Source organism: Xenopus tropicalis, chromosome 4 (assembly GCF_000004195.4).
Source record: "Xenopus tropicalis strain Nigerian chromosome 4, UCB_Xtro_10.0, whole genome shotgun sequence".
NCBI lineage: Eukaryota > Metazoa > Chordata > Amphibia > Anura > Pipidae > Xenopus > Xenopus tropicalis.
In genome coordinates, this window is record NC_030680.2 from 121,787,288 (window position 1) to 121,815,260 (window position 27,973).

General features: G+C 40.8%; 3 protein-coding genes across 7 annotated transcripts in view; 2 read left to right on the forward strand and 1 right to left on the reverse strand.

Moving 5' to 3' along the window:
• The window catches only part of sgsm3 (small G protein signaling modulator 3), a 28,485-nt gene extending 26,749 nt beyond the window's left edge, over positions 1–1,736 (forward strand). Inside the window, exons 22-23 of one of the 2 annotated variants that reach the window (XM_012960675.3) lie at positions 303–363; positions 692–1,309. In XM_012960675.3, the coding sequence (XP_012816129.1) occupies positions 303–363; positions 692–775 (145 nt within the window). In that variant the 3' untranslated portion in view covers positions 776–1,309. 2 annotated transcript variants of the gene reach the window in all.
• Positions 1,737–4,849: 3,113 nt separating this feature from the next.
• On the forward strand, positions 4,850–11,694 carry LOC100488097 (chondroadherin-like). Its single transcript, XM_002934232.5, has 4 exons — positions 4,850–5,038; positions 5,681–6,123; positions 8,370–8,974; positions 9,937–11,694. The coding sequence occupies exons 1-4, from the start codon at positions 4,953–4,955 to the stop codon at positions 10,783–10,785; spliced, it is 1,983 nt and encodes a 660-aa protein (XP_002934278.1). The 5' UTR covers positions 4,850–4,952; the 3' UTR covers positions 10,786–11,694.
• A 20-nt stretch (positions 11,695–11,714) lies between these two features.
• On the reverse strand, positions 11,715–26,919 carry rangap1 (Ran GTPase activating protein 1). 4 transcript variants are annotated; one of them, XM_012960590.3, is made up of 16 exons: positions 26,826–26,919; positions 24,198–24,329; positions 23,784–23,911; positions 23,035–23,094; positions 22,761–22,940; positions 20,425–20,559; positions 20,181–20,339; positions 19,794–19,907; positions 19,416–19,515; positions 19,072–19,156; positions 18,532–18,700; positions 16,955–17,074; positions 16,207–16,309; positions 16,030–16,118; positions 15,742–15,863; positions 11,715–14,220 (listed from the first exon to the last, which is right to left on the reverse strand). In XM_012960590.3, exons 1-16 carry the CDS (start codon positions 26,827–26,829, stop codon positions 14,151–14,153), a joined length of 1,770 nt encoding a protein of 589 aa, XP_012816044.1. In that variant the 5' UTR covers positions 26,830–26,919; the 3' UTR covers positions 11,715–14,150.
• Positions 26,920–27,973: the final 1,054 nt, after the last annotated feature.

The following is a 27,973-nucleotide window of genomic DNA, read 5'->3' on the forward strand; positions in this document are numbered from 1 at the left end:
TGTACAATAGGGGATGCATTATTTAATAATATAATAGTCCGTGCTTCAAAAACCTCTTAGCTGCATTCATTCATCTGCACATTGAGGCAACTGTAGGCTTATCACAAGGTCAGTGTGTTGCCATTTTGTGCCACCCACACAGTAAGGACCCTGCTATTCTCATACAAAGGAATGGAACAAGAATACGTGGTTCAGCAGTACCTTTACTGCAAACGTTTTCTGAATGTATTAAATATTTGTGCAGGAGCTGCACAAACATCCAACATCCAGTTAAATGTTCCCTTGTTTCCCTTGTTTTCCAGGGTCCTCTCAAGATTTGCCTTCAGTTTGTCTCCAGACTGGGAGCTGCCAGTGAAACGAGAGGTAAGGTTCAACCCCAGTTGCTCAGTACATTGGCTAAAGGCTGGAGGGCAAAGACAGATGGTTCTTAGTGAAAGTGGCGAGTTACAGCTACAGTGGGATGGCCCTGTGTCATTTAATGACTTGCTTACCTGTGAATAAAGTCTCACCCAAAACCAATTTCTACCATCTCAATGCAGTGAGATGAATGTGCAGCTAGCCTGTAGCACAGTTAAAGATGTTTTAACCTTAACATTTCCACCCTTTTTGACATGATTTAATTCAGTCATGCTCAATCGGCTTGTGAACAATAGTGATCTGATTATTACTTATGTTTTAATATTTTTTACAGGACAAAGAAAAGAAACCACTGAAGGAAGGAGTACAGGATATGTTGGTTAAACACCACCTTTTTAGCTGGGACATTGATGGATAATATTTGGAACTCCATTTTGCTCCACAGGGTACAGATGTGACCTGTGGAGCCTAAAGAACTTAACTCCAAACTGCACTTTTTTAGTCCTGCTGTACTGCCAAGAACTCGCTAAATGCTCTCATTCATACAAACTGTGTTGGCGATCACTCCAAGCTGAATGTAAGTTGGCGTTGCACCAGAGGAACCCTTACACACAGCCACATGAAGACGAGACTGAGGCACGGGGACAGGCCCGGACTGGCAATCTGCAGGTTCTGGCAAATGCCAAAGGGGCTGCCGAAAAATTCCATTGACAGTCACTATTTATTGGGCTGTTTGGGCCTATGTGTACATGAAATGCCAGAGCCTATTTGACTCCCAGTCCAGACCTGCATGGGGAAAAAAACAGTATTGAGTCTGTGTGAGGAACCTGCCCTTCAGCCATACCATGTGACATTTCCTGAAAAGATGGCTGGATGTCTCCTAATCATTTTATCCTGCTGGAAACACTATACCCCTGTGTATATAAATACATATCAAGTGTATATTTTGTGACCCATGTGTAGATTTTATTTCCTACCTCCTTCTCACATTTCCATTTATTAAGATAACAAATGTAGCTTGCAATATGTCTGACACACAGCTCCAGAGATTAGCAGGTGGCTCTGGGGTTTGTAGTGAAGCAGTGGTTGCAGGTCCAAAACCAAGAGAACCCTGTTATGTCCTGAGCCTCTTTGTTTCAAAAGCTGTGCCTGTAACTTTGGGGTGAAGACACGTGGAGCTAATTAGTAGCATCTACTTGTCACGGCAAATACCCTGCCATAGACAATACTGAGAATTGCCTCTGCTAAAACACACATAGACAATTATCAATAAATGATCAGAATTGTCTAACTTATAGCTGTGACAAGTAGCTGCTACTAGTAGCTCCATGTGTCTTCACCCTTATGGTCACTAATAAACACATTTACTGTTGATGGCATTTAGAAACTCGGTAGCCTTGTTGTCCAAAACCCACAGTGGGCATTTTTTTGCACCAGTTGTAGGTCAGAGGCTACTCTTGTTGCACCCCATCACCCTCAAAGGAAGCAACCAGTGGCAGTTGCGCAGGAACCCATGCACCTGATTACACCCACGGCTGAAGCTGCACATACATTGAAAGATCAATTCATTTGGCAATGTCATCAAACGAGCAAATCATTCGCCAATATGTCCACCTTAAGAGGGGTATTGGCCTATCGCAGTGATGGGGATACAGACCGTTGGAGTGAGGACCTCTTTAGTGAGCCGATGTGGTCAACGTTCTCGCAAGATTTCTAATCCCAGTCAAGGAGGCCCAACACAATGCCAACTCAGGCTATAGGAGCTGAATTGGCAGCAAAAATCTGCCCATGCATGGCCACCTTTAGTGGGGGTCATTCATAATTCATTGTTTTACACTGCAGCTGCCTATAAAAAAAAATCACTGATTAATATGCGTTACTGCTCATGGGAAAATTTGTCCAGTGTTGATAAATGAGTTCCCCCTCCCACCACCTGTCACCAGCCCCTGACCAGTGGTTTCCTTTAAAGCCAAAGATAGGTGGCACGGGATCTGGGTGCTTCTCTGCCAGCTGGAAAGTGCTAGTCGGGAATATGCCCTGTGTGCTAGCAGCCTACCATGTAGGGTTGCCACCTTTCCCTGTTCCTTACTCTGGGCAGGGGGTGGGCAGTGACATCACAAGGGGCATGGAGGAAGCGGGCAGTGACATGGTGATCAGCAATTGGCCGATCACTGCGTCAACCTCAGAGTCCTGCCAGATTTTCCTAATTTGGAAAACCAGGGAGGCAGTTTTGATCTGGCCAGCCCTTCTGAAAACTGGGCTGTTTGGATCAAAAATGGATAGGTGACAACCTTACTACCATGTATAGAGGCTGTACCGGTGCAATGTATCCAAAAAATGTATGTGACCAAAAGCCTGTCACATGATACTTGGTTTTCATTTTTATTTTTTTTTAATTATAATTTAAAGCTTTTTTTTGGTATTTTTTACTGATCCTCTGGAAATGCAATCAGAAAGGGAAACATATATCATTTTATGTTTGTCTCTTTGCTACTCTAAGCATCGGGTATCTGCAGAGCTATATGGGAAGCTTTGTGCTCTGTATAAATCCTGACTACTCCTGCTGACCTGCTCACTGGAGTATCCCAAGGTGGAGTGGGGGCTTGGTTATACTGAATGTCATGCCAATAAACAAAAGCAAATCTACATCTCTTTTTTTCATTTGTTATGGCCGTACAAGTAACTGATCGTGACCAGTCCAAGATGAAGAGTTTGTACTTCACTACATAATGTGGCACAATTCCTGCTGCACCTACTGACTTTCTGAGGTCTGAGCAATACAGGGTCTTACAGCCCGAACCTGACGAGTGAATAATGCAGGGCCAGTTAATTTCAGTGCTGATACCATTTAAAGCCTACATAAAGGTTGCAGCAGGCAGACAGACAGACAGACAGACAGACGGGCGGGCGGGCCAACAGTTGGACAGCACTGTTCTAGGGAAATCACAGGGCTTGAATGCAAAGCCAGCAACACATGATGTGGAATATAGCCTCTGCTTACACCCTCACATAGGAGGTGCTATGAGCCTGTGGATCAGTCTGGTGAATAAGATATAGTAGTGAGTATAGTACAGCAAACAGAAAATATTCCCTATAAGCCATGTGGTTGTGTATTGCACTCCAACTCTGACAGCAATGCGTGCAACACGTTGTGGAGACCTTAGTAAATATTGCTTACCCACACAGCTAACTTGCACACTGAGATATCCCAGAAGGCCCCAGCCCAGGAACTGTGGGTTGGGGGGAGCAGTTTTCCATGGGTAGGTGTTTGCAGCAGCAAAGCAGCAGCAAAGCAGGCCTGGACTGGTCATCTGGGGATTCTGGCAAATGCCAGAGGGGCTGCTGTAAGATGCCATAGACACTCACTATTTATTGGGCTAGTGGGGGGCTGTTTGGGCCTCTGTGTACTTGAAATGCCAGGGCCTATTTTAAATCACAGTACAAACCTCCTGTTCAGTACCGGTGCCTGGAGGTAAGCTGTAGGGGAAAATAGGTACATGGTGGTGGGGAGGGAAGGTACAAGAAGGGGTGGCAGGCCCTTGTAATGTTATGCACTGGCCCATGGTTGTGCACAGTAATGTCTATCTTGTGCTTGTGCAGTAGAAGGGGAGACAGAGACAAGCTTTAAGATGACACAGTGTAGGGCAGGCACTCAACAGCCCCATACTGAAGATGTGCGCCAAATGTAGTAACTAAGGAACACAAGCGCTAAAAACAAATATTATACTGAAAGGCTTCAGTGCAACCAATCAGGCCCAAACAGCCCCACCAACCCACTAAATAGTGACTGCTGTCTAACAGCAGCCCCTCCAGCATTTTCCAGAATCAACAGATTGCCAATCTGAGCATGCAATCAGGTCTTGGTTTTATTTCTAATTCGCAGTAGACTGTTCAAGACTAAGGGGCACATTTACTAATCCACGAATCTGAATCACGAATGGGAAAAAATCGTATTGGAAACGAAAATTTCGTAAGATCGCAAATATCACGAAAATGCTTACGAAAAAATCGTATTAGTCACGATAATATCGTATTGGCGATCCGAAAGTCATGAAATTTTCGTACCGAACAATTGTAAACAGCGGTAAAACCTTTCCGATTTTTTCGTGCAAACGTCCGAAAAAGTCGTGCGGCGTACAAAAAAGTCGTGCGCCGTACGAAAAAGTTGTGCGGACGCCCGAAAAAATCGGCAAAAATACGCTCGGAGCGTTCGTGCTTTTGTAAATGTGCCCCTAATTGTTAATTCGTTCAGAAATCATCTTTGTTTTGTCTGATTTTATAGGTGCGTATAGGTCAGCATTACGTTAGGAATGGAGCATTTAGAATGTTTTGGGTTCAGCACTGGTTTCTGGGGCTGTGGGCCCTATAGATATTGAATGCGATCATTTAAATCTTCTTGGTTTAACACTGGATTTACAGACAGAACCTCTGAATGCAAATATGTAGAAAATTTGCAGAGTCACAAAGAAAAAGACCAAAGTCAGCAACTTGACAGGAAAATTTGCTTCCTTTCCTGCTGCTTTCTCTGGCTCATCCACTTCTCTGCACAATGACAGGAAAGGACCTTCCCCTTCTCTTCCTCCACTTATTCCGTTATGGCTTTGTGCATTCCAGTGCTCAGAGCATCGTGGGAGCCTCAGGGGCAACGCTTCATTCCAGGCAACCCCCAGTACTTACTCAGGTGAGCAGACTTGGGCAATGCCTATACCAGGCTAGGTACCCTCCAACAACATCCAAGGGTTCTACAATTTCTGGGGGACTGCCAGGGTTCTACAATAGCGGGGGGTTGGATGTCTGTCGTTTTTGCAAGTAAACAAAATACAAGGCTGCAGGAATGGAATTGTAAGTTTCCCACTGAGGCAACGCCTGCTTCAGGCAATTCCATTAAATGTATTTCTTGAGCTTAGCTACCCCGAATGGAATTTCTTGTGTAAAAGTGTCTATAGACCCATGCAGATGGGCTCCAGCAACAATCAGGGGTAAGGACCCCATTAATGAGGTTCAGACATTTTAGGGCTAAAGTCCTAAGGTGAGTTTGTCTAGGAGCAACGGCTAGCTAGTCAAATAATCTGAGCTTCATCGAGGATCAGGGTGGAGTTAGGACACCAGTGCAGCCACTGATTGTGTTGCTGTTGTGTTGGCTATATACTGCCAGGATCACTAGTGTCCCACATAGTCAATACACCATTGGCCAACTATGGCCTGATAGTGAGTGTAGGGGCTGTGAGTATAACTTACTGGAAGCCTGCTAGATGGAATTTGTGTTAGCTTTGCCTTGATTGCCAGGCACCTTTATCTACTCCATAATCTTATATTTCTGTAGGCAAATAACAATGAGATGCTTGCATCTACTGATTTTGCTGTTGGCGTTTGATAACTTGGTATCCACAATTCCTGCTACTACTCAGTGCCCAGAAAACTGCACCTGTCTCCCTCTCCAACAACACGTCCTTTGTGGCAATGCCAGCCTGACATCAGTGCCCTCTAATGTGCCAAACAATACAGTGGAACTCCACCTGCAAAACAACCTCTTCTCCGAGCTCCATGACAGTTTCCTACAGGATTTGCCTGAACTCAGGGGCCTTTACCTGAGCAACTGTGAAATCGACACCATTAAACCTGAGGCGTTCCAAAAGGTGACCAGTATCAAGTACCTGCACCTGGACAGGAACCACCTAGGGGACCTTCAGGAAGGCACATTCCGCAATCTGAGCAGCCTGATTTACCTACACTTGGAGAGCAACCAGATCACTTCCATTCGTGAAGGTATATGACAATATCTGTGCTAGACATATGGGGCTGTTCTCTGAGCTATCGTCTATACTTTGCGAATGTCATATCAGGGAACACAGCTTCAGTGACAGAGCTAGAAGTCTTACCCTTGGTTATGATGGATCCGGGGGGTCATGCCCCAGACTTTCAGCTTGGGGAGCCAATTCAGGGATTTAACATTGGAAATAGAGGCAGGCACTCAGGATCACTAGACACATGGAGCTACTAGTAGAACCTACTTGTTATGGCTACAAAAATAGACAATGCTGATCATTTACTGGTAATTGTCTCTACATGTGTTCTAGCAGAGGCAGTTCTCAGTATTGTCTATGGAAGTCTATTGTCTGGCATTTGGTAGCCATGACAAGTAGCTGCAATTAAGAAGCTCCGTGTATCTTCACCCTAAGGGCCGAAATCGCGGAAGTTTCCTCTCATAGGCGGTGGGATGGCATATCGGGGAGATTAGTCGCCTGCAACAAGGGAGATTTAACTGCTAACTGAATACTGAAGTGCATCTGTATGTGTGGGAAAGACATTCGAAGAACTAGGAAATGAAAAATACTTTCCTTTCTTCTTTGCCCAGCCATCTATATTTGAGGAAATAACAAATGGAAAGTCTAAATGGGCCAGGTGGTTCCTATCTGCCATCAGATTATGTTTCTGTTTGTGTAAAGGTCACAAATCTTTGTACAGAAGAGAAGTGCTCATGGGACAACCCATGTGAGGTTATGAGAACACAGCAACCCCAGATACAGTATGTATGGCTGCATCACTTAGCTACTACCCCCGTATCCAGCGCTACTCATTATACCTAGTGTCTCAGGGTTTTAGTTTATACATAGAATTTCCTGTGGTTATTGGCATGTAGCCCAATAACAATGACTTCCTATAAATAAAGGTGCAAAAAAATTGCCCTGTGGATATAGTCAGTGGGGTCAGTGCTGGAACCAGGGGGAGGCAGTAGAGGAACCTGCAAAGGGGGGACACAGATTGCCACATTGGCAATGAAATCTCATACAGCAGACTCGCTAAGCATTCTTCTCTACTCATTAATTACATTATATAGATTAAGGCAAGCAGTATAGCACTTCTCACTTGTGTATACAGTACATTGATAGACTGAGTCTGAATCAAAATGGAAGAGACAGGAGAATTTTGATTACATATATGATCTGCCACTATTCTATTTAAAGGCATTCTCTTGTGATTTTTATGGTGTAGTTGTTCCCCTTTAAATTAACTTTTAGTACAGACAGTGCAATTGGGATCATTTGCAATTGGTCTTAATTTGTTATTGTTTGCAGTTAGTGAATAATTGAATTATTTATTAAAGATAAGTAATAAAAAGTAACAATAACATTTTAGCCTCACAGAGCAAAATGTTACTGGGGTAGATATAAAAAAAAATAAAGACCAGTTGCTACGAACTGCCCATTTTATAACATACTAAAAGTTAACCTGAAATTGAAGCACACCTTTAAAATGTTATTCTTGAACCAACAAATGTATATTTTTAGCTGTAATATTGGTGTGTAGGCGCCATCTCAGTGCATTGTGCCTGAGTCTGAGCTTTCAGAAGGAGCCAGCTCTACACATTAGAACTGCTTTCAGGTAACCTATTGTTTCTCCTACTCCCATGTAACTGGAGGAGTCCCAAGCCAGACTTGGGTGTTTTACTACTGAGTGCTGTTATTATATCTACCACTAGGTGGGGCATGGGAGCATTTTAAGCAATGCAGGTGTCAGGTAATCTTGTTACCTTACCATTGTTCTGCTGATTGGCTGCTGCAGGGGAGGTGGGATTTTCACCAGGGTTCGCCATGAAAAAACACCCATAGATTCCAATGGCTGCTGTAAAAAAGTTTTGTGGTAAAAAAAAGTAATGTGAAATGGAAAAAGTCAACGGAAAAAGTCAAACTGTTGTGTAGCAATGGTGGCAACAGAAATAGGGCTAAATGGCACAGGTTAAATAGCAGATAATGGATAACCTCTGGAGAACACCATTATATTCTATAGAGCTTATGTACAATGTAACCTGGGCCTTTTCTCTTTTGAATGGCTGCTCCCAATGCTACACAGCAGCTTATTTATATACTATTTAGCTATACTTGCATTCCTGAAGCAAACACACCAGTTTACCAGTGCAAGACAACAGTCCATTAAATTGAATTTTCTTTAAAACACTTTTTTTTTTGTTTACTGTTCCTTTAATGTTAATTTAAGCTTATGTGTCTTTGTAGGTTTGTTTGCTCCCCTGGAGAAGCTCAGCGCTCTGTATCTGAGTAACAACTTGCTGCAGGAGCTCACTGATGGCTCTCTCAATGGTTTAACCCAGTTACGCTGGTTGGATCTGGGTTTCAATATGCTCTCCAAAATATCCAATCAGTCCTTTACTGCTATTGCCAACCTGCGGAAGCTCAACTTGGAAAGAAACAACTTGACCAGCATTCCCTCGGCAATCCGACGTAGGACTGGCCTGCAGATGCTGCGACTGAGCGGGAACAGTATAAAGAAACTCTCTTCATCCTCGTTTGGCCGCAGCCTGAGGTTCATCACAGAACTCTACTTGGACAGTTTGAGGCTGGAGAAAGTGACCAGCATGACCTTCAGCAAGCTGCGGATGTTGAAAGTTCTTGACCTGAGCAACAACTCTCTGCAGTCTCTGTCTGTGTACAATGTGAAAATTTTTACAAAGATCTACCTTACGGGCAACCCTTGGAGATGCGACTGCTCCCTCATTGGGCTCCACACACGGCTGCAACAGACCAAAAACCTGGATGCAGAACAACAGGCCCACTGTGACGCTCCAAAGGCATTAAAGGGCCAAAGCCTAATCAATGTTAATGTAAGGTGGTGCATGCTTGATTAACATGAAAACTACTCTGTACATATTTTTACTACACTTGTAACCCTGTAGTAAATCCCCAAAATTCAGTTGAGATTACTCACAGTGCCAGTCAGTAGTAGCAGCACATAATTACTGACACATCAAGTGATTCCTTCTCACCAGGCCTCACCATGACATTAGAGATGTGCTCAAATATACAGTGGATCTCACTAGTCCATGTACATACCGAGTCTATTTTATAGGGGTTACTTACATAGCTGAGGGCCCATCACTTACTCACTAGGGTCCCTAAAGCTGGGCACTTCACTATTGCTAGTAGCCTACATATAGTTTAATTATGGAGATTTTAGGGACATATGCCAATATAAGTGGTGTTCCTCAAACTAACTCCACCTCCCACTGCAATAGGGGTACAGCACATTCTGAAGCAATATTTGTTTTAAATACAAATAGAATTATGAAAGTAAAGAGGCTTTAAGGTACCACTGGCCCCCAGAAAAATTTCACAGGTCCCCACTGCCCGAGGAATTTGTGATAGAATAACCCTCAAGCATATGAAGTTCAGTATAGCAGATAGTGGTCTGCGCTTATTGAAATAGACATGAGCCCCAGGCGTGGACCAACAGCCCTCGGAGCAGAAAGATGAAAACATGGTTATGCCACAAGATAAAGGCCAAAGAAATCAAAATACCCATACTGTTACTGTTATATAATAATCTCTAGTTGATTAAAATGAGAAGTGTGCCATTTCTGTAAGATGCTTCTGCTAAAAGTTATCCCAGATGAATGGTGTGCCAGTGGGCCCATTTATTAAACAGCCCTGTATAACAGCTTGTAAAGTAGAACATTATTAGCAGAAATACAGATCTTTACAACTGAAATGCTTAACTGTTACAAAACCATTGGAAAAGATACACCCTGCAGTTTTTAATGATAATTTCCTGTTTTGTATTTAATAGCTCTTAAAACTGACCTGCCCAGCTACGGGGGAAGACATATCTGTCACAGCTTCAACTCCATCTTTACTAGGATCAAGCCAATTTGCAAACACATCCATCCGTTCAGTTGTGGAGACCATGAAACCTACTACACATGCCTACAAGACCTCACCGCAAGCTATGTCCCACAGCACTGCTGGAAACAATAAGATAGAAGCTGAGGAGCAGGACCCATGCCTCGCTAAGCACATCTCCAATGTTGTGGTAAGGCCTGTTGAGAAGGAATCTCTGGATGTGTCATGGTCTATACATGGGGATTACAAGCAGTTTGAGATCCGGTACAGTACTGAAGAAGAGAAGTCTTCTTTGAACATCATTGGGGACCTTCCAAACATTCGCCTATACCACCTAAACCCTGGAAGCAGCTACAGAGTATGTATCGTACCTCAAAATGTGGATATTGTTAAATGCCAGCTGGCAAAGACCCGACAGTGTGCAGATGGCCAAACAGCTGATGTTCCAGAACAAGCCTATCATGTTTATTCTCCTCCTAAATCGACTTCCCCTATAGTTACAGTTGGAGTGTCAGTAGGTCTGATAGTGCTGGTAGCGGCTACCATCTTTGCTGTGTATATGCTGCGCTCCCACAAAATCCAGTTTCAACGATATTATAATGAAGATGGGGCAGAGGGCAGCCGGAAACAGGAGACAGACCCCTACAAGTGGGATGGTGTGTATGAGAACATTGATGATGATAGGCATGTGTATGTCACTGCAGCCAGCCTTTGGGGAATGGATAATGAGATACTTGACTGTGCTTTGGCTGAACCAAACTCCCTTTCTTCTGTCCCAAAATATCAGACACTTTAAATATACTGACTAAATGGAGCCAATATAATAGGTAAAAAGATAGAAACCGCTGTTTTTCAGGTTTTTCTAAGCGTATCTATGTGGGTCAGGGGTAAATAGGTGCCATGAAACAATGTTCTTCTAAATAAGCTTTCCATACCTATTACAGCTTTACTAAACACAAGTCTGCCTTGTACCTACTGAAAAATGGCTCGCTCACTCACCAGGAGTAGAGAAGAGATGAATTAACAGTTCCCATGCCCCCAGAGCTGGGGCATAACAAAGGTACTGCCATTTGTACAGTAGGCACTTGCTAAGCACTCCATTCACCATTCTAATGTGGCACAGAGTGGCCTCTTACACTGCAATCTCCTCGAGAGGGAACTTTGGGCTACTTTGCAAACATGCCAAGCATCTTATGTTTTTCCAACAGCGATTTACATTATTGGAAGCAGGAAAGCATTTGCAGATTAGTCGGATGAGTAAGAGGGGATTTATCACAGGGAAGTATTCTCCTGATGTCATTGCCCTATAGATATGATCACATAAGGACTTTAATAGCGGTCACCCAGTCTAATGATCCTCTTTAACCCCAGCAGATCTCTCATAAAATCACAGAAGTGCAATAACTTGAATAAGTAAAAGTCCTTTGTATTGCCATGGCACATCATAATCAATAAAATCCATTTCCAGGGTAACATTCACAGATTGTATAATTTCTGGTCAATTCGCACTGCTGTTTGTATAACACTTTCTCTAACGTGTCTGTTCCCTTTGGCAGAGCAGTTGTCTGTATATTGCGTTGTCACATTGGTGTATATATGGAGGGAAATTTGTGCCAGGGCTGGGCTTAAAAACAATGCCAAGCTATTTCATAGCATATACACAGATATGTATGATGGAAACATTTAAAGTTCTGAGTGCAAATAATCCATTCTCTGTAATGTCATTTTTTTTTTTAAATATAATAAAGGTTTTTATACAGATAAATACAATGAATGTAAGTGCTAAAATATGAATCCAAGAGAGCATGAAACAGAGACTGGAAATAGAAACTAGTGGAAATCAGAAGATCTCCAAAAAAAATAGAATCTCAGCTTTTTAAAACTGTTCTTTCTCCTTAGACACATATATACATGTATATAATGGTAAAACTCTGCTATTTTAGAAGTGCCCCACACAGAAAATAACATTCTGAAACTTATATTATCTATAACGGCTCTTCAGTTATGTCCCGTGTACCACCCCCCCCTAAGTTGCTGACTGACTAAAGGTGGCCATACATGGGCAGATTTCAGCTGCCAATTTGGGTCCTTCAGAGCGATTGGGCAGCTTATCTGCCAAAATATGGGCACCCCCCAACAGGCCTCCCCAACCAATAGCCAAAAATTGCCCAGCTGTCGACAGGGCAGGCTTGATTTTCCTCTTGGATCAAAGATCGCATTTGTTCATTGATGTGCCCCTTACCCGGATATGTCCTGTTCCCTCAGATATCGCCCACCATAGGTGGGAATATTGGTTGTGGATCTTATAGTGTATGGCCACCTTACAGGTTAGAGAGATGCAGTGGAAGTAGAGTTCTGATCATTATGTTAGATATCCCTTCACTCCAGCCTTTATAGATTACATTTTTGGCTAACTAAATTAGAAGCATTTTGTACAGTTTATTTACCCAGTTTGATTTTTAAACTGAATTGTTCCATTAAGAACCCAATGAAATCAGATATCAGAATAAGTGGACAGACCTTTCCTGCAGGCCATAGTTACTGCACAATGTGCCAAAGTTACTAATGGCCAACAAACTTTTAAACACAAGCATTTAACTCCTGCAAGACAAAACAGAACAAGTCATCAGTGCCTTTGAGCCATGGTGGGTTTTATTACTGTCATTTGATGATTAAGATTTCTGACAGTTACTATCCTTATTTTTTTAATATGGAGAACTACTCTGCACAATGTATACAATTTTTTTTTTTTTTTTTTTTTAAGTGGTGTTTGAGGTAAGTGAGCAAGTCTATACACACACCCAAGCTAAATCGTTTTATCAAGGAGAGCCATGATATGATGTGAATATCCATTCTGGAATAGGCCTTATAGATATCCATGATGGCTCCTGGAAGTGAAGCAACAGTCGCCCTGAAGCTGTAGGGTCTTTGCTTGAGAAGCAATACAAATTATTTACAAAGGAAATCACTGGGGACATTTTGCGTCTTAAAAAAAAACAAAAAAAAAAAAAACTCCAACACTCTTGCCAGCAGTGTTGGTATAGAGAGGAAATCTTTAATAACTGATTATAAAAAGCAGAGCAAGCCGCCCCCACGTGTAGATGCAATCAGCTGGCGGAAGCACGGTAGGATGCTGTTTGATGACAGATACCCAAAGGCTTACACTCTTTTTCTACTCAGCCATTAAAGGACATTAATGCTACATATTTTTTTTTTCCTTTTGCACAATTGCTCCCAAATCTACTCTAAAAGCTATAAAGACTAAAACAATTTCAAATGTCCATTGAGTAGGCACCAAAGAGGACTACATAGAAAACTATACAGGAACAGCAGCAATACCTTACAGCCATCAGGGTACTGGCACATTAGGTATGAATGGCATCTGCAAGGCCTATGGTACATTCTTCCTGTAGAACAATTGCAGACTAAGGAGTGAGCGTAATTAAATCACTGAATGCAATTCTATTGTGCCAAGTAATAACTGCACAAGTATTTCCAAAACACAAGTATCTGCTCCAGGTAATTTAAATAAAACATGAATATGATTTGCAGTGTATACAAATGTAAGAGTAATCTGTTACCCTTTGAGTACTATGCATGATAGTTCCCTTAGCTTAAAGCCAAGCTCTGCCAGACAAACAGGCTAAAGTTATGGCAGGAACAGGAGTAGACTGTTTCAGGAATTACAAGGGCTAAATATGCACCCGATATGCATTACAGCTTCTCTCGTTAAGGAAGGAATACAGTGTATACATGTACAATCGCTTATGATAAAGATACAGTACTTTTACTGTCCCTAAACTCAATTTACAAAGTATTATCCAATAATTTGGCATTAAACACAGATGCGCCACTCAATGAGAATATGAGAACTGTCCAATGATGTAACATTATTCAGTTACACAACACTCAATGAACCTATAAAAAATGCTCATCTGGAGTCCAAATCTGGGCCTCTGGATCATCAAGGTATTGAGAGGTGAACAGTTCTTTTCAAATGTAAACAAAAAGACTGGAATGGGGCCCCTTGTAGGTAAGACCAGAAGGAACTTATTCCCCAGCAATATGCCTAATAAACCCTTGCTCATATATAACCTGCTATGAAGAGCTTTTATGTTTTGTGGGCTGGGTAAAGTTTAGTCCAAGTTGAAGCAAAGCAGGTTACAGATTATGAAGGTTGTGCAGCAATGTGTGTCTGGCACTGGCGTTATTTTCCAGGACACGGTTGGGCCTGAAATGACAAGGAGAGAGATCAAATTATTCGTAAAGTAAAGCAATCGACTGTTCTGTTAATATTTGTTAGAGAACGTTCATTACATTTGGTTAGATGTGTTTTGTAAAAGGCTCAGGGCAGTATAGAATATACCCTGTATATATTATATAAATATTGGCACTTAAGATGTATATTAGCACCAAGTAACCACAAGCACTCATAGCTGTATATTAACAGTACCTTAAAGTCTAAGGAACAGGAACTGGGAGCATATAAACACAGACATTTCTCTCACTGCATACATATCCAAGAAATGGAAAACATCATATATAAAGGGTTATAATATTTTGTCTTGGGTAAGGTTATAATATTGTATTGAAGTCCCACAAAGCTGAGCTGAGCAGACCTATATTAACATATATCAAGGATAAACAGGCGTGATTCTTACACCCCGAGTACAAAACACGTGTAGCGTTATTGGGGCCACAGTAGACATAATTGTCAGCGCTTGATTTTTTACTGAACACTGCAAACAGTAGTAGCAGGTGGAATTTATGGACAGTGCATTCATCTGGTCCGGAGAGTTCAGTTATGAAGTCTGTGTAGTGTCCATGTAGTGTGTAACAATGACAGCCATAATGTCCATAATTCCCCTTTTGCAAAAAAGCCAATCAACTCAAGAACAACAATACTGTAAACTGGGTATTTTATAGAAAAGTGGGGGAGGCCAACTTTGTTTCAGTCAACTATTAAAAATTAATATTCACTAGACTTACATAATATGAGGGCACTCCCTCTCCTGCATCATTGGCACATCTTTGATACCACTGGCTGGCTCAATCAGAAATGTAAATGAAGCAGGAGAGGGAAGGCATGAGTAGCAAGTTCAGTGGTGCCAACTTCCTGTTATGGAAGAATGCAAGTTCGTGTTGGCGATCCCTTCCAAAGAGAGCATAGAGCAAAGCACAGACAGTTTTAGCGGCACTGATTCTGGTCTGTAGCTTCAAAACTAAACATTCTAAATAATAAAGATGAATTACAGGGGCTCCTCAAATTCAGACTATGCTGAACATCCCCTTTAAGTGGTCCATATATCTAGGACTAGGGCTGCTCTGCCTGCCTGTATCCTGATCTTAAGGACATATTGTTTTCAATCTTACTAACATACTCTAAAGCAGGGCTCCCCAACTCCTTTTACCTGTGAGCCAAACTCTGTATAAAATGTATGGAAGCCACACAAACATTAAAAAATTTCCAGGGTGTTGCCAAATAAATCCTGCAATTGGATGTTTGGTAGCCCATGTAGACTGAGTAAACTAGTGTCTTTAAACCTGGAATTTTAACATTAACACCAGATTTGAGGCCACAAAAAGCAAAGTCAAAAGGAATGGCAAGCAACATGTTGCACGTAAGGGAAATGCTGTGAATCACTGCTCTAAAGCATTGTAACTCATGCCTCTGGGTAACTGAAGTAGCTACCAAGCTGAAATACATGAAGGAATGAGAAAAAAAATTAAATAATGTGTTTTATGTACTTACTTTGAGATGAAAGCCAGAAGTATAGGAACAAGAGATTTTGGGAAGTAATTCTGTTGTACCATGTGATTCAGAGTTAGCAAGGGGCCATTTAAGTGCTGTACCGTTTTAATTTTGTCTTCACTCTGAGCATGAGGAAAGACAAGAAATAAAAAATATATATTAAACATAAAATACAAATACACAGGTCACACTGGCAAATAGACCGTGTCCCCTTCTACTCTAAAGGGGAAGGCTAATTAACAAGACCAGACTAATAATTAACACCACACAAAAATATTCATACAATACCTTGAGAAGTCCCATATGCACCAATAGACTAGTGATAAACAGATTTTCTTGGAAACCTCGGCTTTCAAAAGCCTTCTTCATTAGACCATCTAGAACAGTTAAGAGAGACCGTTAGAATATGCTTACACAGGTCGGAGCACAAAGGAGACAAAAGAAATGGCAGTAACTAGCACACACCAATAGTTTCTTCAACAGCCGCCTTTACTTCACTGTCATCCCTGTACACAGAGGAGACCTGGATGAACGTTTGGACCACCTTTTCCGTATCTGCAACATCGATCTAAAGATAAGGGAGATAACACAATTACAAAGAAGTTGTGAAAAAGAAAGAAGTTATGCCAGCATTCTAGTTTGTATTTGTTTAGCAAAATTATAGTTAACCTACAATTAGAAGTGCGGTAAACTCTAAATGGTCATCTTTATTCTATATGTGCTTGGTAATATGAGTGGATACAGGAAATGACAGGATCCTTGGATTTACCAAATAATTTATTTTGAATTAAACACGTCTCAGGCACAACAAGCAGCTCAAGACATTGATGAATCTCTCATGAGTAAGCACGGTACTATGGCTTCAATAGAGTGCCAGTTACAAGTGTTGGGCACGCTGCTGAAAGGATGGTAGAGATTCGTGCTTTACAATACAATAATACAACAGTATAAGCCCTAGGCATCCAGTCTAATGCTCAACCTATGGATAATGCACATTTGGCATTATAATTAACTCATTGACAACAAAGCATATATATTGAGCTAGGGGGTATGGGAATTGATGTTGTATGCTTATGATAAATAATGAATACATTGTTGCTGACCAGGAGGAAATAAAGAATGCGTGGATGGTTGAATTGAACATGGCATGAACATTTCTTCTTCTTGATATTCTGATAACCAATTAACCATATTGGATAATGAAAACACCAACCTGCTGCATTATCATTGTAGAACGTTTAGGACCCATGCGCACAAGCTTCTCAGGAGAGGGAAAGCTAAGAAAGGTGGATGCATCAACTGGAAGTTTAGGTGGAGCGGCTGGTGTGGATACCTTTAAAAAAAAAAAAAAAACACGGTAGATAATCTATAAATTTTAAGATTCACACCTATTCCTGAAAGCACTTACAGGTAACTGCCAACATAAAAGAACTAAAACTTGATACAAAGTATAGGTAACTGCCACAGCAAAGGGATGTTTGTTGCCTACTGCTACAACTACAATTCTCCCACCAAGAGGAAGTCATAAGAAGCATTCCCTAAGGCTAAATGGCAAATGAGGGCAGAAGGCAAAGCATAAAAATACTCCCTACGGCATGGAATGATAGTTGTGGTAGATACATACAAGGCTGATCATAGTGTGTGCACTAACTTCACAACAACCCAGTGCAAATTAAAAGAGGACCATCATGATACTGTGCAATCTTACTCAGTGTCAAGGTAAAGTCAGCCATGGGTTTAGAAAAGAAAAATAAGTTACACAAGCCTAGAGCCCTGTTCTTAAGCTTGGATCCCCAGATGATGATGTACTACAATTCACAGAAGCCAAACTAATATCAAGGTAAAAGCATGTTTGGAGCTGTAGTGCAGCTACATCAGGGCACCCAAGATTATGAAACATGGCCTTGAGAACTTGCATGTATACCTAAAGTAACAAAAAGTAAATATGGTGTGCAGCACTAACTTCTCTGTTGTGCATTGAGACCAATTAATATTGCCCAATGTTAAAAGAAATGTGGTGCCAAATGATCAAATTAGCCCTATATCGCCCACCCGTAGGTGTGACCTTGCCAAACAAGTGGATCTTACAGTGTATGCCCACCTTAAATTTAAAGGGGTGCTGCAGACTTCAGGTAACTGAAGTTCCCCAATCTGAAGCTAAAACATTGCACAAAACAAGAGAAACTGCAACTAAAAGAAAATATAGGGGTGGAATCTTTAACCTATAATAAAACAAAATTCCTTGTTAGCCTATCGAAACATCATATGGAAAACATTTAACACTTAGGGACAGATTTATCAAAATGTGAGTTTAGAACTGTGAATAGAACTCACCCACTTCTATTTATTCCTATGGGATTTTAAGAAGTGTATTTAACAATTGGTGAATTAAAATTTTCACCCACTGATAAATACACTTCTAAAAATTCCATAGGAATAAATAGAGTGTGGGTCAGTTTTTAATTTAATTTTTAGTATTAATCTCTAAACTTATATTTTTATACATCTGCCCCTTAATGTGGAACAGGATTATTTTACAAATGTAATCTGAATAGGCAGCCATAGATAGGTATTTGTCGCCTACAGTATGGCGTGAATTTCCACAGGTGACAAAATGCCCCATGTGCCAGCGCTTGTAAAGATCTATTGTCAAGGCAGCCAAACAGCTACAAAACATTAATAGTGGTCTGCAGTGTTTAGCTGCACTGAATCCTTCCTAAAGGATGCTCATCCCTGCACAGACACCTTCAAGCATGCCCGCAATTATGCTGTAGACACTTTCATACTTACATGTGATGAAATTTTATTAGGCTTTGTTCTGTTTTCATTATCATCTACATCTTCCTCCTCTTCCTCCTCCTCCACGTCCTCTTCATCATCTTCATCATCGTCGTCGTCATCATCGTCGTCATCATCATCTACTTCATCTTCATCCTCATCTTCATCCCCCTCATCATCACTACAGCAAAGTAAAGATGTTATACAAATGCTAGACCAATTTTTTTTATACCCATGCTTATTTTAAAGAGATGAAATTATCCCGATGGGACAAAACTTCCCATGTAAATATTTATACAATAAATTAGATCTTTGCAGTTTTCTGTACTTAGGGTATCACAATTCCATAGACTACCATGTTTTAAAACACAGAAAAACTGTCATATATTGCTTTCCATTGCAAGCATTGCAAGGGACCTTAATTATGACTACACTAGATATATTTATCTATCCATACATACATACACACACACACACACACACACACACACACAATACCTCAGTAGAGAAGGTAGTTGAGGTTGAGAAGCATATATATGCAGCATACTATACCTTAAAGAGCCTAATATGTTAGCCATGCTAATGCCTTCCAGGATTTCCTGCACCTGCTCACAGCCCCCCTCACCAAGACAATTTCCTGCAATAAAAACCAAAGAGTAGCTTATTAAATCAAATTCTTACAACCCACATATATGATGTAGCTATACACACTACACACTGCTCCAGCATGTGTGCGCTTGGCATACTGCTTTCACTGTTTGTGCCTAAATCAACCGTTATAATCAACTTTATAATCGCAGAACACATTTAACTCTTATTAAAACAAAAACAAAAATCTACATTTGTACAGAAATTTAAAATTCTTATTTTCAATGCACTGTGGCTGCAGCTCATACCATTTAAATCCAGTTTCTGTAATTCAGACCTATCTTCCACAGATTCTGCTAAGACCACTGCTGCATCTCGTTTAATTTCACAAAAAGAGAGGTTAAGCTCCTACAAATAAAAGGTGAAAAACACAGTAAATAGGATATTTAAACTGGCCTAAAAACAGGTTTTGTTTTGGAATGTACCTGATTTATTTTCTGTTTTTGGCATTGTAGCAAAAGCCAGCTCTCTGCCAGCCAATATTTCCAAAGTCCATTTTTTTTTTTTTACAGGTTAGTAAGCTAGCTTCTGCTACATAAGTAACACTTGTTCTAATTTGATAGCCCCCATTACACATTTAAGTATGTATGCATCATTGTGCTACAACAAATGTATAAATAACATACCTTTAATTTATGAAGCCCTTCTTTTAATGCAGTTGCTATAGCCTGTGCTCCCTTGGAACGGACCAAACAGTCCCCAAAATTGATTACTTCCACTTGCCTGAGTGTCTTTAATGCCTTTAAAAAGGAAACAGAAATGTCCATCAATTAAAAATTTTAATTTTTAACACGTTAATAAAATATACATTTATGGTGAACACAAAACAAAGCGTTCTTGCTTGGACATAACCACACATTACACATTATTTCTAAAAAGTTGTTTTTTACTACTGATGGTTTATTAACATGTACAGTACAACACCAATATGAAACATTAGTATTCAGGGGTCATATCTGAAAATTTTGCATGCCAAAAACTATGTAAAATATCAGTAAAAAAAATAGCAGTACCTCAGCCATAGCAATGCCACCCTTTTCTGTGAATGTATTATCATTAAGGTTGATCACTTTCAGCAAAGAGTTGGCTTTAAAAGATTCTGCCAAAGCAGTGATGCCAGCATGATTAATGCCATTCTGCGGCATGTGTACCTCCTCTAAGGTGCCAATGAGCTAAAACAAAAGAGAGATCATCATCAATTAATGGCTACTGTGTCATGAAAACGATATTACTACATTACACGTTTTTTGCACTTACACGAAAAGCTTCAGCCAGTGCAGTGGCACCATCATTCTCCAAGCGGTTCCTTCCTGCTATGAATACTTTCAGTGCCAGAGGCTTACCATGGGAACTAGACTTCTTGTAACACTCAGTTAGGGCTGCAGCCAGGATCTGAATTAAACAAATGAAAAAAATGTAAGGCAGTCTTGGAACACAACTTGAAGGTTAGTAATGCACCAAATCCAGCTTTTTTTGGTGGATTTGGCCAAATACACTTATATACAAAACACCACCATTGCTGAACCTGTGAGTAACATTACAATATGGTATTTCAGAATACTTTTAACTCCTGCAGAGCCCACTGGCAGTGACTTTTACACCAATTCAGCCGAGACTGGACATTGCACATAGCTGCTAAACTAAATCATCCATGCACCTGACAAATAGTTATTGCGCTAACCTTCTACGGCAGGGGGCTCAAACTCAATTTACCTGGGGGCTGCAGGAGGCAAAGTCAGGATGAGGCTGGGCCGCATAAGGGATTTCACAAAAAAAAGTCCGGAGCTGCTGATTGCGGAAATGACGTTATGCCATCATAACAGTTATTATGGGAAGACGTTCTGTGTGCACAATTAGCTCCTTACGTCTTCCCATAATAACTGTTGTGATGGCATAACGTCATTTCCGCAATCAGCAGCTCCCGCCTGCCGTGTCTTGCATTATCCCTTGAATCGCAATAAAAATCGCGATCCATTCATTCGGCGTTGGTGCGGGCCACAAAATATTGTACCGAGGGCCGCAAATGGCCCGCGGGCCGCGAGTTTGACACCCCTGTTCTACGGACAGTCTGGAACTGGGAAGTGAGTGTTCTGTTTAAGGACATATTCATTTAGGAGAGGCTACAGACTTTTGGACATATAGGGGCATATTTGCGATTGCTTTCGTTTTCTAACTTGTAGGTGACTTTTCAAATCTATCTGCAGATTGGTTGCTATGGGCAACATCACTGGTGATGTTAACCTACACATTATAATAAATATGCCCCATAGTGTATATTTAATGTTTTGGTGCTACAGATCACAAAAAAAGATTGATTTGGGGGCCCTTGCTCACTAGTCATCTGTGGTCTTGCCTAGTTTGATCAATATCTTACTGATTTCACATAAATAAGTAGGCAGGATAAGGGTACTGTGGAATGCCAGGAGTGGCTGAACTGACAACAAATATGCCTGTATATCCCTAAGCCATAATGATACAGATAAAAAGATTCAACAGTGTATTAAATCATTTAAAAAACAGCACAACTTTTTCACCCAGTAACAACGCAACATTAGCCTATCATTTGCTTGCCTTGTTTATTTAAGCTCTTGCTAAATTTATATTTTTGGCAAAACAGTCCACGCAATAAAGCATTCTAAGCTAGCTATTTTACATTGCATTTTCACATCTGATACTGATGAGGTAATGATTCCACAGGTTACTTTGCAAAGGGGAAGAAGCACTCAGTACACACAAGTGAACAATTTACTCACTAAATACCTTAACAGACCATGTGACACATTAACCCCATCTCGGCTGCAATGCAAAACAGTCCCAAGCAGCCATTCAATTATGTGAATCAACAATCCCCTTCATAGGAGTCCTTTACACTTCATAATCTGTAAAACATATAACCATAAGTGTAAAGGACTCCTATGAAGGGGATTGTTGATTCACATAATTGAATGGCTGCTTGGGACTGTTTTGCATTGCAGTGTCACATGGTCTGTTTAGGTATTTAGTGAGTAAATTGTTCACTTGTGTGTACTGCACCTGAAGAAGGGGTCACCCCCGAAAGCTTGTGCCGTTTGTCCATTTCTGCAAATAAATGATTTAAAGGCATTGCCGACAGACTGGAGTGCTTCTTCCCCTTTGCAAAGATACATGGAAAAAAGGCTTGGGAGCGGCTGTGGAAGTTAAGCACCCTCTGAGAACATGTATGTAAGTGGTGTGCTGAAGATTTTTGTTTATGTCCACAGATTACTTGCAAGGGTAGCAAACTTCCATGTCACAAACACTTTTTTTTTGTAGTTGCAATGACACAAAAAATCCAAAAAAAACAAGTAACAGATATTTCTCTGTTTTGCCTAATCTGTTAACAGTCGCTGAGGCTGACAGATACACTTTGTATATACTTTGACTTTTAGTATATTATGAATTGCAATCCCATTTTAAGTGTTTTTGAAATAATTATTGAGATAGTAAATCATGTAAAGGAAAAAATGTGGAGACATAAGAGAAAATAAAGAGGAATGTGAGGGAGAAATAAAAATGACAGGAAGCTGACCATTGAACATACAATGGTTTAGAAGGAAAAGTAAATATTTAGTTACCTTTCCTCCACCAATTCCCATTCCACAGTTGTTCAGTTTGAGCTCCTGTAGAGTGAAACAAGCTGGACTCTTAAGAAGAGCTTCAAAACCACGCACTCCATCAGGACCAAAAGCATTGTCACTTAAATCCAGCTCGGTCAGCTGAGCTCCAGCTGTAATCAAAGCATCACCAAGAGATATCTACAGGGAAAGACATAGTAAAGGTTTGATTAAGGTTAGAAAGTTTCTACAATTTTCAAACAAATGGTTCCAACATACATATCAATATACATACCAAAGAAGGTGGAATTTCGGACCTTAACCTTCCTGTAAACATATCACTCCAGTGGCAGCGCTAGAAAGAACATCAGACCCAGAGAAGTTAGTATGCATTTGTAAAACATACATTTTGTATATTTGGCTTTGCCACTGTTAACTTATATGGTGCTATCCCTGTAGCAGTGATTAAATGATAAGGGTTGGCAACATTTAAGGTAATACACCTCTGAGGAAAAAAAAAAGTAGCATAAGCTGCATCAGCTATGTTTTCTTACCTTTCCAATTTGCCCCTTGGCAGATTTAATCTAGTGCCAACACCAAAGTCTAAACCTCTGGAAGGCATACCAGGAAAGAGTAAATAAAATAATGGCACAGCGTTACATTTAACACCGGGAGAGGTGCTTTTTTTTCTAAAAAGAGAACTTAGTGACTGGTTTCACTGGGGGTCCCTAATATATTGGCATTTCAGGATATCCTTTCCTTTAAGTCTTGACTGAGAATCCATTTCTTTTCCATGTCTTTTTCAATTTCTGTATTACCCAGAAGCTAAAAGTCTTGTATAAGTTAAGGGTTGAGCTGAATGGACACAGCTATATTACAGATTAGGACTTTCCTTAGCCATTTGCTGCATATTATTTCTGCTATATGAAAAAAGGCGGACTTGAAATCCTGTAACATTTCAATCTCTCTTCCCATGAAAATCTAAATGCACCCTTTGTTACCCCAATTTCACACACACACACACACACAGGGATTCTTATATACCTTCAGATCAGGTTTCTTTTCCAGAACTTTGGCTATTGCTTTAGCTGCCTCCAGTCCCACAGTGTTGCCTTCCAGCCGCAGAGCATGCAGCCCTTCAAAATCTTCAATTTCCCGAATCACTTCTTCAGCTAAATATTAATTTGTTTAAAAAACAAACTGCCATTATAAAGGAGCCCAAATACTAAAAGTTACTCTTGTTTCAGCCACATATTTACATTTAAATATTTACTACTTCCCTGCCTTACTTATTCAGCTCTTTTTTATATTATTCAGTATAAATAAAAACTTACACTTAAGATGGGTGTATCATCCACGTATTCGGATAGTAAAATAGTAGTGCATAAAGCTTGCTTTATGCACATAAATAGTGTTAGATAAGGTAAATAAATGTATCAAATACATATATAGTCTCACCATCCTGGGCAGTGTTGAGTTTCAGGCTTTTCCCTTTAAAGCTTAGCTCTCCTCCTCCCTCCACCTTTGTCTTTGCCAGGGAATCTGTCAACTGCGCAATATCTTCAGAAGCCATTGTCACACTTTTTCTCTCTTAATAAACCAGAGAAATAAGAAGTATAACCGAGAACCTGTTGAACAGGTAACACATCCCTAAGATTATTTTAACAATGTCATGATCTTAAAATAAATTGGGGTGGAGAACAAGCCCCATTACAAATGCTGTCCAGCCACCCTGCTATCCTGTTCTTATAAAAAAAATGCTTCTTCAAAGAAAATATAATTTAACGTTCTCCCTTATGATTATTTATTTCCTGAGTGTTCCTTGTGTGGGTGCATGAAAAGTATATCAATCATCAAAGTGAACTGTGCATGCATCAAAGCTGCAAACGAACACAAGTGCCAATGTGGAAGAGAAAGGCAGTATAAGAATCCACTACTGTGCATGCCCTGCCTTACCCCAACTCAATCCCACAGAATATATTCTATGGGAATAAATTCAGAAAAGGTATCTGTGAAGGTTCTCATTCATCCAGGTCACGGTATATATTGAATTTTCGCTAGTCATCTGACTGGCTTTCTCAATTGAGAAGTAAAACTCAGAAATTTTCAGCCATATAATCTGTGGATGTCCTGTAAAATATATCCTTGCAAATGGTGCTTACTGATGCCATTAGTTATATTAAGTTTGTATGTTTAGTGAAGTATTTGTGTCACAAAATCCACCAAAACTCTTGTATTATAAAATATAATAAAGCTACCTTCTGTCTTGTGATTTTATATGGAACCAAGGTGACTTCTAATAACCTTGTAACGTAACTACCGGAAGTACATAATATAATAATCAATAAACAAAAGAAACCTTAACATGAATTGATTTTCTGGCTTTGGGGGGGGGGGCAGTTTGCCATTAAGCTAACTATAGTACAGTGTCATTTTTATCTATTTACAGTGTCTACATTTTATAGCTTCCTTTTGCCTCCGCACCTTACAACTTTCAAAGAGGGTTAGTGATAAAAAATAGCAGTAAGGGCTGTGAATCACAGGGAGATTAGTTGCGCCGTGACAAATCTCCCTTTTTGTGGGCGACTAATCTCCCCGCAATGCCATCCCACCAGCTAGAATGTAATTCGCCAGTGGGATGGCATACGTGGCAACGCAATCTGGTGAAGTCGCCTTGAGAGGAGACTTCAGTGACTTCGGCCATCCCACCAGGATGTCACGGCGTGACTATTCAGTCCTAAGGGTGAAGCTACTAGTAGCAGCTTTTTAATTGCTACTAAAAGCCAGAAAAATACCCTGCCATAGACAATACTGATAATTGCCTCTGCTAAAACACACGTAGAGACTGTTCTCAGTAAATGATCAGCATTGTCTGTTTTAGTAGCCATGACAAGTAGCTGCTACTAGTAGCTCCGTCTGTGTTCACCCTAATGCTACAATTATTACTTATCTATTCAGGCCATCTCCTATTCAGGTTCTCATTCACACATCTATGCAGTTGTTAGGACTAGGCCACACGAAGCGTAGATGCGCTTCTCTCAGCTCTGCGTTTTTCCATCAGACTAAGTGAAGGGGATCCACTTTCCTACGTGCCTGCACTAAAAACTACAAAACCCGCTTCAGTGCAGCCCCACAAAGCAGAGCAGAGTGTATGTCCGCAGGTAAAGTGCTGGCTTTCACACTGAATGAAATGAAAACATGAATGAAAATCATAACGTTATACAAGTTATTTTATAGGGGAGCTACCCCCGTGACTGAAAAGGCAAAGTATAATTACAAGAATATACTTATTTAGAATAATTACACTTTTAAATCACATAATGTTCATGGTCAGCATCTGACATGACAGTATTTAAAATCCTAGACCAGGGGTGCCCAGACTTTTTCCCTCAGCGGTCTACTTTTGACTCCTCCCCGCGTACGTATGCGACGCAGCGTAGCTACGCATACCCAATAAACGCGTCGCACTTCTGCATTTCCCGGCTTAGACGCGGTCCAGCAGAAATCCATGGGGGATCGACCGGTGGACCGTGATCGACGTTTTGGCCACCCCTATCCTAAACTCTCCAGTTAAAGAGAAGCAGAAAATCTGAAGAGGCCAAGAGGGTACATAACTGGGGGGTGATACAGCCCTCTAGCTGAGCCTGAACTACAACTCTCAGCAGCAGGTTTTCCTCTGATGACTGAAAGTATCTAGTAGTCACTTACACATTTCCCTTTTAGCAAGTAAGTGACCCCACTGGCGCTTAGAGCCCAGGGCAATGCCCTTTCGCCTCCCCCTCCCACATGACGAGGCCGGACTAGCAAATCTATGAATGACACATCCCGCCAAAACCACGAGGGTTGCGGAGAGCGGCCCCCCGGCTGTCAGGGAGCTGCAGGCTTCGGTAGGGATGGCAAATGTTAGGGAACCCGCATGGTCTTTGCCCTACACTGCTATCATACTGCCCAAAGTCCCGCTTTTGCTAACACAGCCCCGGCTCGGTACTTACAGTCCGCAAGTACAGCTTCCCAGTCGCCGGTCTCTTACTCTCGCCAAAATCTCGCGAGAATTGGTCACGCCTGCGCGGAAGCGCAATGACTCACCCATTAGTCTCCCAGTGGGAGCGACAGGCCGGCAGAACTTTGTGTTACAATGTCGCAATTAAACTCTGTACTTCCTCTGCCCACACCTCCTACTTCGGTTAGAGAGCATAAATAAAAGACTTGTCTTCTGTGTTGGTTTTTCGCCACGCCTTCCTCCGCCCCAGCTACCAATTCCTTTAGAAGTCGTTCATATATTTTGCTGAGAGGGTACAGAAGGAGCCTTTCCTGTTTGCTAGCAGAATGTGCCGCCATCAAAGCCTTCTCTCCTAAGTTGATCAAAAAAAAGGAGAGGCGCAAACTAGGGCCAAGTAAATTGTCATCATTTTATTTTTTTATTCCCCATTTATTGAACTTTATGTCAGTTACAGTAAAATTATCACAGGAAGATATTCTTTATGAAGAAATTGTAAATCTATGCTTATATAATCACTTAATGATCAGTAATGGTTTATCTAGAATTGTCAGTGACGCACTGATAAATGCTGAACCGAAAAAACATAAAGGTGTTAAATCCTGTTAAATAAAAAAAATAAATATAAAGAGGTTTACAAGCTTATCATAAAACAATATTTATACGTTTGCATATACAACTTCTAATCTATGCTAGTATTTTCATTAGCTGAACCAGTAGTCATAATTATTTCCATAAATCGTACTGGCTGATCCAACACCATCCGACAAAAGCGCTTAAAACTAAGGTTAAAGACTCCCTTTTGGAGCACTCACCCAGCACCTGATCTGGGAACTGGCACTTATACTGTAATGTCACCCACTGTGACCTACAGCACTTATATTTGCCTATTTGTGTCTGTAAGTTACCCTCCCATATAGATTGTAAGCTCTACGGGGCAGGGACCTCCATCCTCTTGTGTCCTTGACTCTAACTTATTGCAGCTGTATTTATCTTGTATTTATTGTTATACTTTGTATTTATCTATTATTATCTTATTAACCACCTGTTTGTATTAATGTATTCTACTGTACAGCGCTGCGTACATAAGTAGCGCTTTATAAATAAAGATATACATACATACATTATGCAGTTTATCCCCTAACCATCTCACATATCTGTTTCACCTGGTTCCAGAAGGGAATTATTACTGGGCAGAGCAGCCAAATATGTTCTCCATATTCTCCAGACCAGCCAA

Coding starts and splice junctions, on each gene's coding strand:
- LOC100488097 (XM_002934232.5), top strand. CDS start 4,953: ATGGCTTTGTGCATTCCAGTGCTCAGAGCATCGTGGGAGCCTCAGGGG. Junction 6,124..8,369: donor GATCACTTCCATTCGTGAAG/GTATATGACAAT, acceptor GTGTCTTTGTAG/GTTTGTTTGCTCCCCTGGAG. Junction 8,975..9,936: donor AAAGCCTAATCAATGTTAAT/GTAAGGTGGTGC, acceptor TGTATTTAATAG/CTCTTAAAACTGACCTGCCC.
- rangap1 (XM_012960590.3), bottom strand. Junction 19,908..20,180: donor GTGGCATTGCTATGGCTGAG/GTACTGCTATTT, acceptor TCCTTTTTAAAG/GCATTAAAGACACTCAGGCA. Junction 14,221..15,741: donor CTTCTGGCTTTCATCTCAAA/GTAAGTACATAA, acceptor TTGTCATTTCAG/GCCCAACCGTGTCCTGGAAA.